The sequence below is a fragment of the Oncorhynchus clarkii genome, chromosome 25 (assembly GCF_045791955.1).
Source record: "Oncorhynchus clarkii lewisi isolate Uvic-CL-2024 chromosome 25, UVic_Ocla_1.0, whole genome shotgun sequence".
Taxonomy (NCBI): Eukaryota; Metazoa; Chordata; class Actinopteri; order Salmoniformes; family Salmonidae; genus Oncorhynchus; species Oncorhynchus clarkii.
The window spans coordinates 38,422,545-38,438,690 of NC_092171.1; the positions used below are offsets into that span (position 1 = coordinate 38,422,545).

A 16,146-nucleotide genomic window follows, 5' to 3' on the forward strand; every position below is an offset into this window, starting at 1 on the left:
TCCTGCTGACTAGAGAGAGACAACATCTGCTTCCTGCTGACTAGAGAGAGACAACATCTGCTTCCTGCTGACTAGAGAGAGACAACATCTGCTTCCTGCTGACTAGAGAGAGACAACATCTGCTTCCTGCTGACTAGAGAGAGACAACATCTGCTTCCTGTTGACTAGAGAGAGACAACATCTGCGTCCTGCTGACTAGAGATAGACAACATCTGCTTCCTGCTGACTGGAGAGAGACAACATCTGTTTCCTGCTGACTAGAGAGAGACAACATCTGTTTCCTGCTGACTAGAGAGAGACAACATCTGTTTCCTGCTGACTAGAGAGAGACAACATCTGTTTCCTGCTGACTAGAGAGAGACAACATCTGTTTCCTGCTGACTAGAGAGAGACAACATCTGTTTCCTGCTGACTAGAGAGAGACAACATCTGCTTCCTGCTGACTAGAGAGAGACAACATCTGCTTCCTGCTGACTAGAGAGAGACAACATCTGCTTCCTGCTGACTAGAGAGAGACAACATCTGCTTCCTGCTGACTAGAGAGAGACAACATCTGTTTCTCAAAAAAAAAAAGCCTTAGTTTCTTAACAAGCTCATTTGTATTTTTTTTAAATGTTAAATCAACATCCAGGTATTTGTATGCAGGGACTTGTTTGATTATAGAACCATCCCTTGAAAACAGCATGCAATTAGTTTGACCTGTATTAAGCACAATTTTTAAATCACTAAGGCTTCCTGTACGGACTATAGACTTGTCACAGTCAGCTCAGCAGTCGGGGCAATTGCGTACATTAGAGTATCATCCGCATATAGATGAAATGTAGATGATTTAACAGATTGAGCAATAGCGTTTATGTAAATAGTGAAGAGAACGGTTCCTAGTATCGACACCTGCGGAACACCTTTATGTACTTCTTGAAATTCTGACTCCATCAATCACGAAGGCCTAAGTTCTGTTACTAAGATAATCATGAAACCACGAGGAGGTGTTTGACCCAGGCTAAAACAAGAACAACTTGTTCAAAAAAATACCATGATCAACAGTATCAAATGAATTTGACAGGTCCACAAACAAGGCAGCAGGATTCATTTTAGTGTCTAAAGCAATGACAAGATCATTAACTACTGATGTGGGTGCTGTGATAGTGCTGTGTCATGGCCTAAACCCAGATTGATTTGTATCCAAAATACCATGATCAGATAAAAAAGAGCAAAGTTGCTTATTTATTAAAGATTGGAGACTCTTAGCTAGACATAGAAGCCCAGAGATGGGACTATAATTATGAAGATCACTACTATCCCCAATCTTATGGAAAGGCAGCACATAAGCTGTTTTCTATACTCTACGAATATTCCCTGATAACATTGTTAGGTTAGATTTAAGATATGGGTTACTGGGGCAGCAATGGGGGGGGGGGGGGGAGCGGGGCAGGCAGCACATTTGATAATACCCAGCTCCAGTTGCTAATCCCCTGTGGATTTATTGGTATCTATAGGAAGTAAGGCATCAATGACTTATTATTCTGTGTATTGCAAAAATGTAAAATTGCAAAATTCCCAAATCTTTAACAAAGATAGACCACTGGGAAAAAAAGACCATTAAATGCATCAATGATGACATTTTTGTCCGTAATGGGTCCAGAGTCTGAATTAATTTGTTGGGGCAGAGAGGAGAAAGTACAACCCTTCAAGGATTTGACAGTTACCAGAATTTATACGGATTCCCCTTCCAATCAGAAAGTGGTTACATGAGATTTAGCCTTTCTAGTCTTACACATTGATTCCTCAGTTGCCTAAAATATTGCCAATCCGGGCCTAATCCTGTGTTTCTGGCCTTGACCCGAGGCAGCATTTCTCATACAAATGACTTCTGATAATTCAAAAGTTAACCAGGCATTCAATCTATCTTTAACTCTCAGAGTTTTGAAGGGGGCATGATTAACTACAATAGTGTTGAAGACATTTACAGTAAAAAATTCAAACTAAATCAGTTTCAGGGATAGCTGTGATACAATCAAGGTCACTAAAATGAAGAGCCTGTAAAAACACCTTGTTTACTAAGGTTTGTAAGTTCATCTTAGTGATGACACAAGGCTTAGATTTACCCCTGACACAGACAACACTGCAATGGATTCTGATAGTTCAGAAGTTAACCAGGCATTCAATCTATCTTTAACTCTCAGAGTTTTGAAGGGGGCATGATTAGTATTCATCAAAATAAGAGGTGTATTTTGATGGATACTTAGGGTTCGGACATGTAAGCTCAGTTATTAGCTGAGACAGGTTTACCTCAGAGCAAATATATTTCAGCGTATCTAACACTGGCGTCTTCAATATTAAAATCGACCATAATTAATAGTTCAAACTGATCATAATTAGATACACTCCTAATAGTGTCAGCTGGTTATTATGACCAAGGTCCACATTAAGAACGAGATAATCAAACTGCTTAGGGACAGAGGTAGCAAGAGATTCTGTCTAATCAGCAACCATTAAAACAGGACAGTGACTCATCACTGTCCAGCACAGAATTTTTCAACCAAATGTCAGAAATTACCAGAATGTCCATGTTGGATTGAGAAGCAAGAATTTCAATCTACTAATACATCTGACATTTTACATTAACAAATCCAAGATCGCAGCTGGGCAATTTCAGGTTAGATGGAGTCTCAAAATACAAGCTGGGCTGTTCAGTAGGTAACCCCTTTTTGAAAATACCATGGGATCGGTTTGAATTGGTATAGATGCAAGATTGTCTAGAACTGATACATTCGGCCTATACTTCGACTGGGGAAGTGGGTTAAAACAAGAGTCAATGAGGGTTATCTGTTGCGGGCCTGCAGTATGATGACAATACTGATCATTTATGGTTGGGATTACCTGAGCAGGACTTGGAGTGTTAATACATCAATCTCTCAGCGCAAACTTGAAATGCAACGACAGGGTCCAGGCACCAAGATAATTTGGAGGGACCCCATTCTCTCTGTAGAGCATCTTCTGTTTCCAAAAGGTGGAAGTTACCCACAAAAAAACTCAGTAGACTACAGTAGACTCGTAGCCAGTCGTGTAGCCAGCCTGACATAGCCAGTCGTGTAGCCAGCCTGAAATAATTGGATGCTTGTTGGAGTCTTTCAGAGTTCCAATCACTTTAAAATCCTGTTTCATACATGCCAAGCATCCTAATGACATTTGATCCCACATGGACAACAACAGCGACAGTCCCAGTGTTCTGGCGTAAAACGGTAGGAAGCAGCCTAGTAATGCCTTGTACCTGAGCCCTAGGATAGGACAAGGTTTTTGCCTTGGGATCCGAGATGTTTCTCACCACATAGCTGGCGATGATAACGCCTGGTGATATGGCAGAGAACGTTGGTTTGTTCCCACCTCTTTTTAAAGACACAATTCAACCTCCTGGCACTAGAGTCAGTTGTTCATTACAGAGACTCACAGACACATCAGAGTGAGAGTCGTTGAGAGTCAATGTTACGTCAACATGACCTTGTACCTAAACACACTTTTCAAGCCTATATGATCAAATCAAATTACATCACAGTTTATTGGTCATATGCACAGGAAGCAGTGTAAATGGTGCAATGAAATGGGACCATTATCTAAGATATACTCAGACTAATCACAAACAAGATATTATACTTAATAACACTCACAGCCAACGATGGCCTCTGGCGCTGTACTATATTACATTAAATAATCATTGCATGTTCTTATATTGCCGATTCCTCTAGTGTTTAACGGATAAACTGATGTTTTCAAGCAGGTCAATGAAAATGTAAACTACTTGATGTTACAGGAACTCGATAAAGCTAAAGTATCCAAGTCTTAGAGGAATCTATAGTGTGCTATTATCTAAGGAGATTTAAGGCTGGATTAAATCACAATGGATGTTTTATAGGGTCAGGTGAAAGGTCAGCTGATGGTCACCTGATAGGTCACCTGATGCAGAGGCCATCTTGGTTAGGAATAGTTTCTATTAAATCATTCGGATTACTGTGTATATACTACAATGTGGCATTAATTGAATTAAGCCTTTTCAGTCAGAATATGAAGGAATATCTCTACCGCCTCCTAGTGGCTGTAACATATATTAAAACACCTCAGAAAGGAAACAAACAGCGATTACCTTTAGACGTCTTCAGAGGGGTCTTCAAAGTGTGTGCGTCCTTGTCTGTGTGTGTGTGTGCGTGTGTGTGTGTGTGCGCATGTGTGTGTGCGCATGTGTGTGTTTCTGTGCACTTTTTGTGTGTATAGATAGACAATAAACAGTACTCACGATCATTGCACCGCGTGCCAGTGAAGGAGGTCATGGAGCAGTCGCAGGTGTAGTTCTCCCACTGCTGGATACAGACGCCCATGTTGGTACATGAGTCCTCCTGACAGGTGGTGCTAGGACCTGTAGGTGGCAGAGCAGAGCCATGTGGTACCAGGGTACAGGAGGCAGAGCCATGTGGTACCAGGGTACAGGTGGCAGAGCCATGTGGTACCAGGGTACAGGTGGCAGAGCCATGTGGTACCAGGGTACAGGTGGCAGAGCCATGTGGTACCAGGGTACAGGTGGCAGAGCAGAGCCATGTGGTACCACGGTACAGGTGGCAGAGCAGAGCCATGTGGTACCAGGGTACAGGTGGCATAGCAGAGCCATGTGGTACCAGGGTACAGGTGGCAGAGCCATGTGGTACCAGGGTACAGGTGGCAGAGCCATGTGGTACCAGGGTACAGGTGGCAGAGCCATGTGGTACCAGGGTACAGGTGGCAGAGCCATGTGTTACCAGGATACAGGTGGCAGAGCAGAGCCATGTGGTACCACGGTACAGGTGGCAGAGCAGAGCCATGTGGTACCAGGGTACAGGTGGCAGAGCAGAGCCATGTGGTACCAGGGTGCAGGTGAAGAGCCATGTAGTACCAGGGTACAGGTGGCAGAGCCATGTGGTACCAGGGTACAGGTGGCATAGCAGAGCCATGTGGTACCAGGGTACAGGTGGCAGAGCAGAGCCATGTGGTACCAGGGTACAGGTGGCAGAGCCATGTGGTACCAGGGTGCAGGTGGCAGAGCAGAGCCATGTGGTACCAGGGTACAGGTGGCATAGCAGAGCCATGTTATACCAGGGTACAGGTGGCAGAGCAGTGCCATGTGGTACCAGGGTACAGGTGGCAGAGCCATGTGGTACCAGGGTGGATATGGCAGAGCAGTGCCATGTGGTACCAGGGTACAGGTGGCATAGCAGAGCCATGTGGTACCATGGTACAGGTGGCAGAGCAGAGCCATGTGGTACCAGGGTACAGGTGGCAGAGCAGAGCCATGTGGTACCAGGGTACAGGTGGCAGAGCAGTGCCATGTGGTACCAGGGTACAGGTGGCAGAGCAGTGCCATGTGGTACCAGGGTACATATGGCAGAGCAGTGCCATGTGGTACCAGGGTACAGGTGGCATAGCAGAGCCATGTGGTACCAGGGTACAGGTGGCAGAGCAGAGCCATGTGGTACCAGGGTACAGGTGGCAGAGCAGAGCCATGTGGTACCAGGGTACAGGTGGCAGAGCAGTGCCATGTGGTACCAGGGTACAGGTGGCAGAGCAGTGCCATGTGGTACCAGGGTACAGGTGGCAGAGCAGTGCCATGTGGTACCAAGGTACAGGTGGCAGAGCAGAGCCATGTGGTACCAGGGTGCAGGTGACAGAGCAGTGCCATGTGGTACCAGGGTACAGGTGGCAGAGCCATGTGGTACCAGGGTACAGGTGGCAGAGCAGTGCCATGTGGTACCAGGGTACAGGTGGCAGAGCCATGTGGTACCAGGGTACAGGTGGCAGAGCCATGTGGTACCAGGGTACAGGTGGCAGAGCAGAGCAATGTGGTATCAGGGTACAGGTGGCAGAGCAGAGCCATTTGGTACCAGGGTACAGGTGGCAGAGCAGTGCCATGTGGTACCAGGGTACAGGTGGCAGAGCCATGTGGTACCAGGGTACATATGGCAGAGCAGTGCCATGTGGTACCAGGGTACAGGTGGCAGAGCAGAGCCATGTGGTACCAGGGTACAGGTGGCAGAACACTGCCATGTGGTACCAGGGTACAGGTGGCTGAGCAGAGCCATGTGGTACCAGGGTACAGGTGGCAGAGCAGAGCCATGTGGTACCAGGGTGCAGGTGACAGAGCAGTGCCATGTGGTACTAGGGTACAGGTGGCAGAGCAGAGCCATGTGGTACCAGGGTACACGTGGCAGAGCCATGTGGTACCAGGGTACAGGTGGCAGAGCAGAGCCATGTGGTACCAGGGTACAGGTGGCAGAGCCATGTGGTACCAGGGTGCAGGTGAAGAGCCATGTGGTACCAGGGTACAGGTGGCAGAGCCATGTGGTACCAGGGTGCAGGTGGCAGAGCAGAGCCATGTGGTACCAGGGCACAGGTGGCAGAGCCATGTGCTACCAGGGTACAGGTCTGAGCGCTCGCTCCCCAACAGCTCCTCCAACAGGTGCCATGCAGAGGTGTCAGAGCACGTCAGTGGGCCATGCATTAGTCAGGTTAGTACATTACATGAATTAGAGGTGTTATTGTACCATAGAAGTACACCAAACTGAAAAACACACGGCATTCCCTCCAAGTAGATTTTAGTAAGACGTTTAGTGTGTGCAGACATTGAACAGGGTGCTGGATGTGTTTACAACATGGCTGGTGGATGAGAGACAACTGGTGGAGTCAGACAAACTAACTATACTAGGGTCACGTACTGTCATATTGAGTGTCTCTATACAGTGCCTTGCGAAAGTATTCGGCCCCCTTGAACTTTGCGACCTTTTGCCACATTTCAGGCTTCAAACATAAAGATATAAAACTGTATTTTTTTGTGAAGAATCAACAACAAGTGGGACACAATCATGAAGTGGAACGACATTTATTGGATATTTCAAACTTTTTTAACAAATCAAAAACTGAAAAATTGGGCGTGCAAAATTATTCAGCCCCTTTACTTTCAGTGCAGCAAACTCTCTCCAGAAGTTCAGTGAGGATCTCTGAATGATCCAATGTTGACCTAAATGACTAATGATGATAAATACAATCCACCTGTGTGTAATCAAGTCTCCGTATAAATGCACCTGCACTGTGATAGTCTCAGAGGTCCGTTAAAAGCGCAGAGAGCATCATGAAGAACAAGGAACACACCAGGCAGGTCCAAGATACTGTTGTGAAGAAGTTTAAAGCCGGATTTGGATACAAAAAGATTTCCCAAGCTTTAAACATCCCAAGGAGCACTGTGTAAGCGATAATATTGAAATGGAAGGAGTATCAGACCACTGCAAATCTACCAAGACCTGGCCGTCCCTCTAAACTTTCAGCTCATACAAGGAGAAGACTGATCAGAGATGCAGCCAAGAGGCCCATGATCACTCTGGATGAACTGCAGAGATCTACAGCTGAGGTGGGAGACTCTGTCCATAGTCGTATATTGCACAAATCTGGCCTTTATGGAAGAGTGGCAAGAAGAAAGCCATTTCTTAAAGATATCCATAAAAAGTGGCGTTTAAAGTTTGCCACAAGCCACCTGGGAGACACACCAAACATGTGGAAGAAGGTGCTCTGGTCAGATGAAACCAAAATTGAACTTTTTGGCAACAATGCAAAACGTTATGATTGGCGTAAAAGCAACACAGCTCATCACCCTGAACACAACATCCCCACTGTCAAACATGGTGGTGGCAGCATCATGGTTTGGGCCTGCTTTTCTTCAGCAGGGACAGGGAAGATTGTTAAAATTGATGGGAAGATGGATGGAGCCAAATACAGGACCATTCTGGAAGAAAACCTGATGGAGTCTGCAAAAGACCTGAGACTGGGACGGAGATTTGTCTTCCAACAAGACAATGATCCAAAACATAAAGCAAAATCTACAATGGAATGGTTCAAAAATAAACATATCCAGGTGTTAGAATGGCCAAGTCAAAGTCCAGACCTGAATCCAATCGAGAATCTGTGGAAAGAACTGAAAACTGCTGTTCACAAATGCTCTCCATCCAACCTCACTGAGCTCGAGCTGTTTTGCAAGGAGGAATGGGAAACAATTTCAGTCTCTCGATGGGCAAAACTGATAGAGACATACCCCAAGCGACTTAAAGCTGTAATCGCAGCAAAAGGTGGCGCTACAAAGTATTAACTTAAGGGGGCTGAATAATTTTGCACGCCCAATTTTTCAGTTTTTGATTTGTAAAAAAAGTTTGAAATATCCAATAAATGTTGTTCCACTTCATGATTGTGTCCCACTTGTTGTTGATGCTTCACAAAAAAATACAGTTTTATATCTTTATGTTTGAAGCCTGAAATGTGGCAAAAGGTCGCAAAGTTCAAGGGGGCCGAATACTTTCGCAAGGCACTGTAACTGTATTTACATGGTTATAACTGCGTAATAACATGGTTATAACTGAGTAATAACATGATAAGTACTTACTCTACACAGTCTGCAATGTTGGTCCATGTTGTTCAATAGAAGTTAACAGTGATGATAACACTTTTTTTTGTTGTTGTAAAGATTGTGATGTTATTGAGAGTTTATTTTGCAACAGACAAATATGTTTGTCAAACCATAACCTTATTCAATGCATACATACTGGATGTAACTACACATGGTAGTTCCGTTATGCCCGTTCATGTCAGCCCCATGTGAACACACAGTTTTAGAGCCACCAGAAGTTAATATGAAGTGTGACCCGGGTGTAAGCTCTCCCATCCTCCCTTCCCCCAACCCCCTGCTCTATCCTAGACCAGTCTACATACAGAGACACTGGAGAAGATGACCCAGTACAACAGAAAGAGGATCACGAGACAAAACATTTTATAGCAAAGTGGTGCACATAGGATATGTGCTTTTGTTATATAAATGTTGGTTGTGGTGGTGTCCAGTTCAGTCCAGGGCTGTGTTTCATTCCAGAAAATATGTTCCCTTTCCCTCTGTCCTCGTCCACTTCCCATTCACAGAACTGAGACAACTGTGTCAGTCCCTTTCCAGTTCTGTGAAAAGGGAGTAAGTGAGGGAATATCGGAGGATACATCTGTGTGGAAGGAAACGTAGACCAAACGAGGACTTGAGACTCAACACCACCCAGACTCATCCCACGTTTTTGCACTGTGCAACAGTGCAAAAACCCAATCCAGTAAAATATCGGGACAATATTCCCACCAGAAATGGAAAAAGATTTATGCAAGATAAAATGATTCACTTCATGTTTGTTTCTTCTTCTACAGGTGCCAAAGTAATCTGAAATACATCCATAAAGTCATAACAATAATACAAGCTCCAAGTGAAGAAGAGTGAAGAGGAGTGAAGAAGAGTGAAGAAGAGGTCAATGTTCCTGAACACTAAAGACACACTTTCATCTGTCCTGGTGGGACATGGGACAAGCTTTATTAAGTTGGAAGAGATAGAGCTCTGCTGAATGTGCTCATCTAGCCAGACTGACATTCATCTACTGTGTGTGTGTGTGTGTGTGTGTGTGTGTGTGTGTGTGTGTGTGTGCCTGTTCTGCTGAATGTGCTCATATAGCCAGGCTGACATTCATCTAGCGCGTGTGTGTGTTTGTATGTGTGTGCCTGTTCTGCTGAATGTGCTCATATAGCCAGACTGACATTAATCTACCGTGTGTATGTGTGTGTGTGTGTGTGTGTGTGTGTCCGTGTTCTCTGTAGAATGTGCTACTGTATTCATCTTCCTGAACACATTCCCACTCAGCTAAGTCGGTAGATATCTCTTTCTTCATCTGGGCGAGAATCTTTATTTCTAAAATAAATAAGTCTTAAATCCTGTCGGAGTGGACTTTGGATATGGACATGAGAGCCATGACTTCTCTAGATCACCATCCATCAGTCTCCTGCCTGCACCGATGGCAGGCTGCTCTCGCATTCTAATGAAACTGTCTGTCAAACGGTCGGAATCTCTAATTTAACTTAGGTCGGCCGTCCTTTTAATTAGAGTACTAATCACACTGGCCTATCAGGGGGGCTTCCACACTCCAGGACTAAAAGCATTTGAAGGGGTGGGGTGGGGGGGGATCGTGTGTATGTATGTATGTGTGTGTGTGCCTTTCAGGATGTGTGTGTGTGTGTGTGTGTGTGTGTGTGTGTGTGTGTGTGTGTGTCGACCCAATGTGCAAGACTTAGCAGATTCCTCAGCAACTCTGCCAAGACATACACGGCCCGATACCGAAAAACAAGATCTGCAGACATAGTGTTTTCGGAGAGTATTCAGACCCTTTGACTTTTTCCACATTTTGTTACGTTACAGCCTTATTCTAAAATCAATAAAATAGTTTGTTCCCCTCATCAATCTACACACAATACCCTATAATGACAAAGCAACAACTGTTTTTTAGAAATGTTTGCAAATGTATTAAATATAAAATAAGTACGTTTTCAGACAATTTACTCCTTTGTTGAAGCACCTTTTGCAGTGATTACAACCTTGAGTCTTCTTGGGAATGACGCTACAAGCTGGGCATACCTGTATTTGGGGAGTTTCTCCAATTCTTCTCTGCAGATCCTCTCAAGCTCTGTCAGGTTGGATGGGGAGATTCGCTGCACAGCTATTTTCAGGTCTCTCCAGAGATGTTCGATCGGGTTCAATCCGGGCTCTGGCTGAGCCTCTCAAGGAAATTCAGAGACTTGTCCTGTGTTGTCTTGGCTGTGTGCTTAGGGTCGTTGTCCTGTTGGAAGGTGAACCTTTGCCATAGTCTGAGGTCCTGAGCCCTCTGGATCAGGTTTTCATCAGGGATCTCTCTGTACTTTGCTCGGTTCATCTTTGCCTCAATCATGACTATTCTCCCAGTCCTTGCCACAGAAAAATATCCCCACAGCATGATGCTGTCACCACAAACTCCAAGCGGGCTGTCATGTGCCTTTTACTGAGGAGTGGCTTTAATCTGTCCACTCTACCATAAAGGCCTGATTGGTGGAATACTTCAGATGCCCTTCTGCAAGGTTCTCCCATCCTCACAGAGGAACTCTAGAGCAATGTCAGGGTGACCATTGGGTTCTTGGTCATCTCCGAAACCAAGGCCCTTCTCCCCCAATTGCTCAGTTTGGCTGGGCGGCAAACACCAGGAAGAGTCTTGGTGGTTCCAAACTTCTTCCATTTACGAATCATGGAGGCCACTTTGTTCTTAGGGACCTTCAATGTTACATAAATGTTTTGGTACCCTTCCCCAGATCTGTGCCTCGGCACAATCCTGTCTCGGAGCTCTACGGACAATTCCTTCGACCTCATGGCTTGGTTTTTGCTCTGTCATGCACTGTCAACTGTGGGACCATATATAGACAGCTGTGTGCCTTTCGAAATCATGTCCAATCAATTGAACTTACCACAGGTGGACTCGAATGAAGTTGTAGAAACATCTCAAGGATGATCAATGGAAACAGGATGCACCTGAGCTCAATTTAGAGTCTCATTCCAAACTTATATAAATAAGGTATTTCTGTTTTTTATTTTTATACATTTGCAAACATTTCTAAAAACCTGTTTCGTTTTGTCATTATAGGGTATTGTGCGTAGATTGCTGAACATGTATTTTTTTAAATCAATTTTAGAATAAGTCTGTAACGTAACAAAATGTGGAAAAAGTCAAGGGTTCTGAATACTTTCTGAATGCTCTGTCATCATACAGGTGGCTAATGTTAATTCATGCAAAAGCTTTCCATCACAATCATTAGTCTGTCTCCTTCCCTGCACACCTGCCTGCCCGCCTGCCAGTCTTCTTCCCTGCCTGTCTCCTGCCTGCCTCCCTGCCCGGCTGTCTGCCTCCCTACCTCCTACCTGCCTCTGCCCGCCTGCCCGCCCGCCCGCCTGCAGGCCTCCCGGTGAGGCAAAGCCAGGGTACGGCTAGGACTTGCAGCCCCTACCTACCATTCTCCCGAAGTGAACCATTTTATAACAAGCACATAGCCAGCTGCAAAAAATAATCTTTCAATGCCTGCCGATGTTTGCTGTCTATTGTGCTTAAAGGAGACATCATCAAACATAGCTTGAAGACTTCCTGATTTACCGCCAACACTATCAGAGTTTAAATCAGCCAAGATTGCTATTGGATTTGCTCTGTTTGTGCCCTACCTCGAGGCCAAAATTCAGTTGTTGTTTTCTGTAAGCAGGAAGTCACCCCACTCTGTACGATGATGTCATCTTGCTTAAGGTACCTTTAAGCCAAGGTATTTTTATTTCTAGTGAGTGGTGACACATAACATTACAAGCTCAGAATGGAATTTGAACCTTCTACCTTGTAGGTCAGCTTTGGTGAAACGGACTTTGTTAGAGAAGAAGAACAGAAAGTGAAAAACGATAAAACAAGGTTAGTAGGTGGCCAATGATTGTCGGGTTAATAAAACTAGCCCTTTACTAACAGGGACATGCCCCTTAACTTCTCTAAGGAAGGGGTCAGGGGTCAGGGCTATGCTACCATGACAACCAAAAATAAGGGACAGATTAAATAGATGGGGACAGTACAGCGAAAACGATGAAAATGGATATGAATGGGAGATGATGAACCTATGGAGACACACTGTATATGTGTTACTTCAACAAATGTATTAGCATGGGCTCTGGACAATCGATTTAGCTACATGATAACCTGTTCAGTCATTACACATTATTCAGAACCACTTTGTTAAAAACAGTCATATTTAAGTGGAAATTCAACAATAAATAACATACAGACATCTGCATTGAAACCTGCATAGGAATTGGAATGTATTCAATCAATCTTAATTAGGTATTTATTTACATTTTCTTTTTTATGTATTAGTCTACCCAAAGCATAATGGGACAATTGGTGCTCAAGAATGATGAGAACACAAAGGTTAGTATGAATATGTTTTTATCATGAAGGGATGAGGACAAACGACACAAGATGATTCAAGGATGATGTCAGACACAAGGATAGACAGTGAAAACACATAACGTTGTTTTATTAGAGAGTTGACCTAGTGTTTCCCCCGGGCCTGCAGTTCAGTCCCCCAACGCTTCCATCCACCTATGAACTGAGGCATCGGCGCCATCTAGTGAGGGTTTTCCTCGATTACACTAATCTATGCCCACGTAGACCTGTTCCCTATTGACTAGTTACCACAGCCACAAAATCTAAATTGACTATATAATTCAGTAAAACAAATGATTTAGTGTTTTGGTATTCATTTAAGGTTCAGGCATCAGGTTAGCAGTGTGGTTAAGGTAGCCTCTGCAGAGTCCCAAACTACCTGGAAACGGAATGAGAGCCTGTGAAGCAAATTCCGGTTTTGGACCGTTAACAAGGCAAAACTCCTCCTCCACATTTACTGAATTGGTTGAACGGGGATCTAGTTTCAGCCGTTTCTTTTACACTTGCTATGTTAAGAAGAGAAATTGTAGAAATATAAATCATCTTTAACTATAAATATGACTCTGGTTGTGGTAACTAGTGACAACCAACATGAAGTCCCTCAAACTGGTGAGTTAAGTTAGTAAAGTTACAAACTAATCCGTGTTTTTTTTGTGGGGCAAAATAAGCAACTTACTTACTTATTAAAGCGTGAGTGTAAAGAAGCACTATCGCATGCGAGCTCTCATCTGAACATGAATAAAAAGCCATCTTTAATTAGGCGCCTTAGCGCTGAGATAAATACAAGTGGTGCGAATAGCATGGTCACACTAGCCTACTCTATTCACAACCAATCACAAATCAATATGACAGTTGAAATATAATATTGTCATGCAGTTTTAAATTGGGCATCAAACAGTGGACTTTTACATTCAATTACACCAGTCAGCAAAGTTACAGGTCATTAGGGGTCATCGCTGGTTACCACAGCCACAAAGACTTAATGTTGGGTGTTCTGGAGAGTGCGCACCTACTGTATGTCATTTGTTGCATTACCTGTGTAGTTCCCGCACATTGTTTGGCATAATCCATTCTGATAGTTGGGAGAGTTGTTGATTGCGTATAGACAATGTGCTGCTGCAACAGCTCTCAGTTATTGGATTAAGCTGTGTGAGTCTGTTTTGACCTTGTAGCCATTAGGTTGCTACTTCTAAGTACTTTGGGACCATTAATGCTGTCTGTTTTTTTTTTTCAACTTGAAACCTGGACTGTAAATTCGTAAATATTGTCATCACTGTGGGCCTACAATACTGTTAATAAAATCATTTATTTTTGATTACGCTACTCTGTCTGTTGTCCCACTGTGTGCTCAACGAACTAGGCAGCCATTAGTCTGGACAGTTCAATTCATACAATGGCAAATATTTGAGCAAAAAAAATAAGTGTGAACACACATTCTCATAACCACTCACAGACAAACAAAATGATAAAAAAATAAGAAATGATATGAATGTGGTACATCTGACATGTCACACATACATCATGGTGTTTACACTGTAATCTGTAACGAGGGGGAGATAGATATAGATAGATATATACTCTACAATAGTCATAATGTCAAGGTATATTAGGTTTATATTGCACCGTTGTGTGGCTCTCGGATATGGTCATTTCCAAATAAGAAAACCAAAAATAAACAATAAATTCACAACGGAGATGTTGAAATTGAAAGCAGAACAAAGAAACAACACGCTCCGGGTAAAACATGTACATGAAACAAATTGATTCACCTGCAAGAAATAATGATCAATGAAAACTGAGGAAAAACTATATTAACAGACAACGTTATTTATTTTTTTTAAACGATCAAGGTGAAGAGCCAAGAGTGTTGGAGCAATAATTGTTCATTGGAATGATATTTGATGCTATAGTGTAAAAATATTTCAACAGGCCGTCGTGTCACTTAACTGATGTACTCGGAGATAGACACTAAACTAACGGAAACCTACGGACATTTAGTTTTGCGTACACAAGGCGTACAAGCTCTTGTGTCGTTTCTGACTGGAGCTTTCATATGTCTCCACATATAGATGTTACAATTCTTATTTTCTATAGTCGGGGCGGCAGGTAGCCGTGGTTAGAGAGTTGGGCCAGTAACCGCAAAGGTTGCTGGATTGAATCCACGAGCTGAGAAAGTTTAAAAAAAATCTGTTTTTCTGAACAAGGCCATTTCAAACCCACTGTTCTCCTGGTAGGCTGTCATTGTAAATAAGAATTTGTCCTTAATAACTGACTTGCCTAGCTAAATAAAAAATATGTAGTTGTATTGTTGCTTGGTAAGAATAGCTGTGATTCTATTTCTATTATGCGGGGCATATACTATGTTATATCAATATATAGCTAATTGTATTTATGATAAGTACTTATTATACAGAACAAAATACTAATTAAAACTCATAACAATTATAGTACATGCCCATACAATAAAATGTTTAGTATACTCGTATACTCCCTGTGATGTACCTACAGAAACACTCCTATGCTAGCTGCCCAGATGTTTTAAAGATGTCTTTTATGTTGTTCTGAAACATGACTGTAATTATGAATAATGGTGAGCTCCTAAAACACCAATAGTTTTGATACTGTAGCGCTGCTTTGTGCTGTGCTGAAATGACATCATAAACGTGCGACCAATGTGGCTGATAAGAGCCGGGTCTGGGTTGTGGCTAGTTGGAGTACAGCTACGGACCCAAAACTTGCATGTTTGTGTCGCATCGGGGACAACTGTAGCATTTTAGATAACCCAAACCGTAACTCCTTTCCTAACCTTAACCTAATTCTCCTAACCTGCTGCGTTAATTCTCCTAACCTTCTGCGTTAATTCTCCTTAACCTGCTGCGTTAATTCTCCTTAACCTGCTGCGTTAATTCTCCTTAACCTGCTGCGTTAATTCTCCTAACCTGCTGCGTTAATTCTCCTAACCTGCTGCGTTAATTCTCCTAACCTGCTGTGTTAATTCTCCTAACCTGCTGCGTTAATTTTCCTAACCTGTTGCGTTAATTCTCCTAACCTGCTGCGTTAATTCTCCTAACCTGCTGCGTTAATTCTCCTAACCTGCTGCGTTAATTCTCCTAACCTGCTGCGTTAATTCTCCTAACCTGCTGCATTAATTCTCCTAACCTACTGTGTTAATTCTCCTAACCTGCTGCGTTAATTCTCCTAACCTGCTGCGTTAATTCTCCTAACCTGCTTTGTTAATTCTCCTAACCTGCTGCGTTAATTCTCCTAACCTGCTGTGTTAATTCTCCAAACC

General features: G+C 43.4%; 1 protein-coding gene across 1 annotated transcript in view; it reads right to left on the reverse strand.

The window, feature by feature from the left end:
* Nucleotides 1–16,146, reverse strand: part of LOC139383366 (neurexin-3a-like) — a 599,057-nt gene that overhangs the window by 359,632 nt on the left and 223,279 nt on the right. Inside the window, exons 18-19 of the mRNA XM_071127881.1 lie at nt 12,258–12,284; nt 4,289–4,408 (exon numbers count right to left, since the gene is read on the reverse strand). Coding sequence (XP_070983982.1) covers nt 4,289–4,408; nt 12,258–12,284 — 147 coding nt within the window. The remainder of the gene's footprint in view (nt 1–4,288; nt 4,409–12,257; nt 12,285–16,146) is intronic.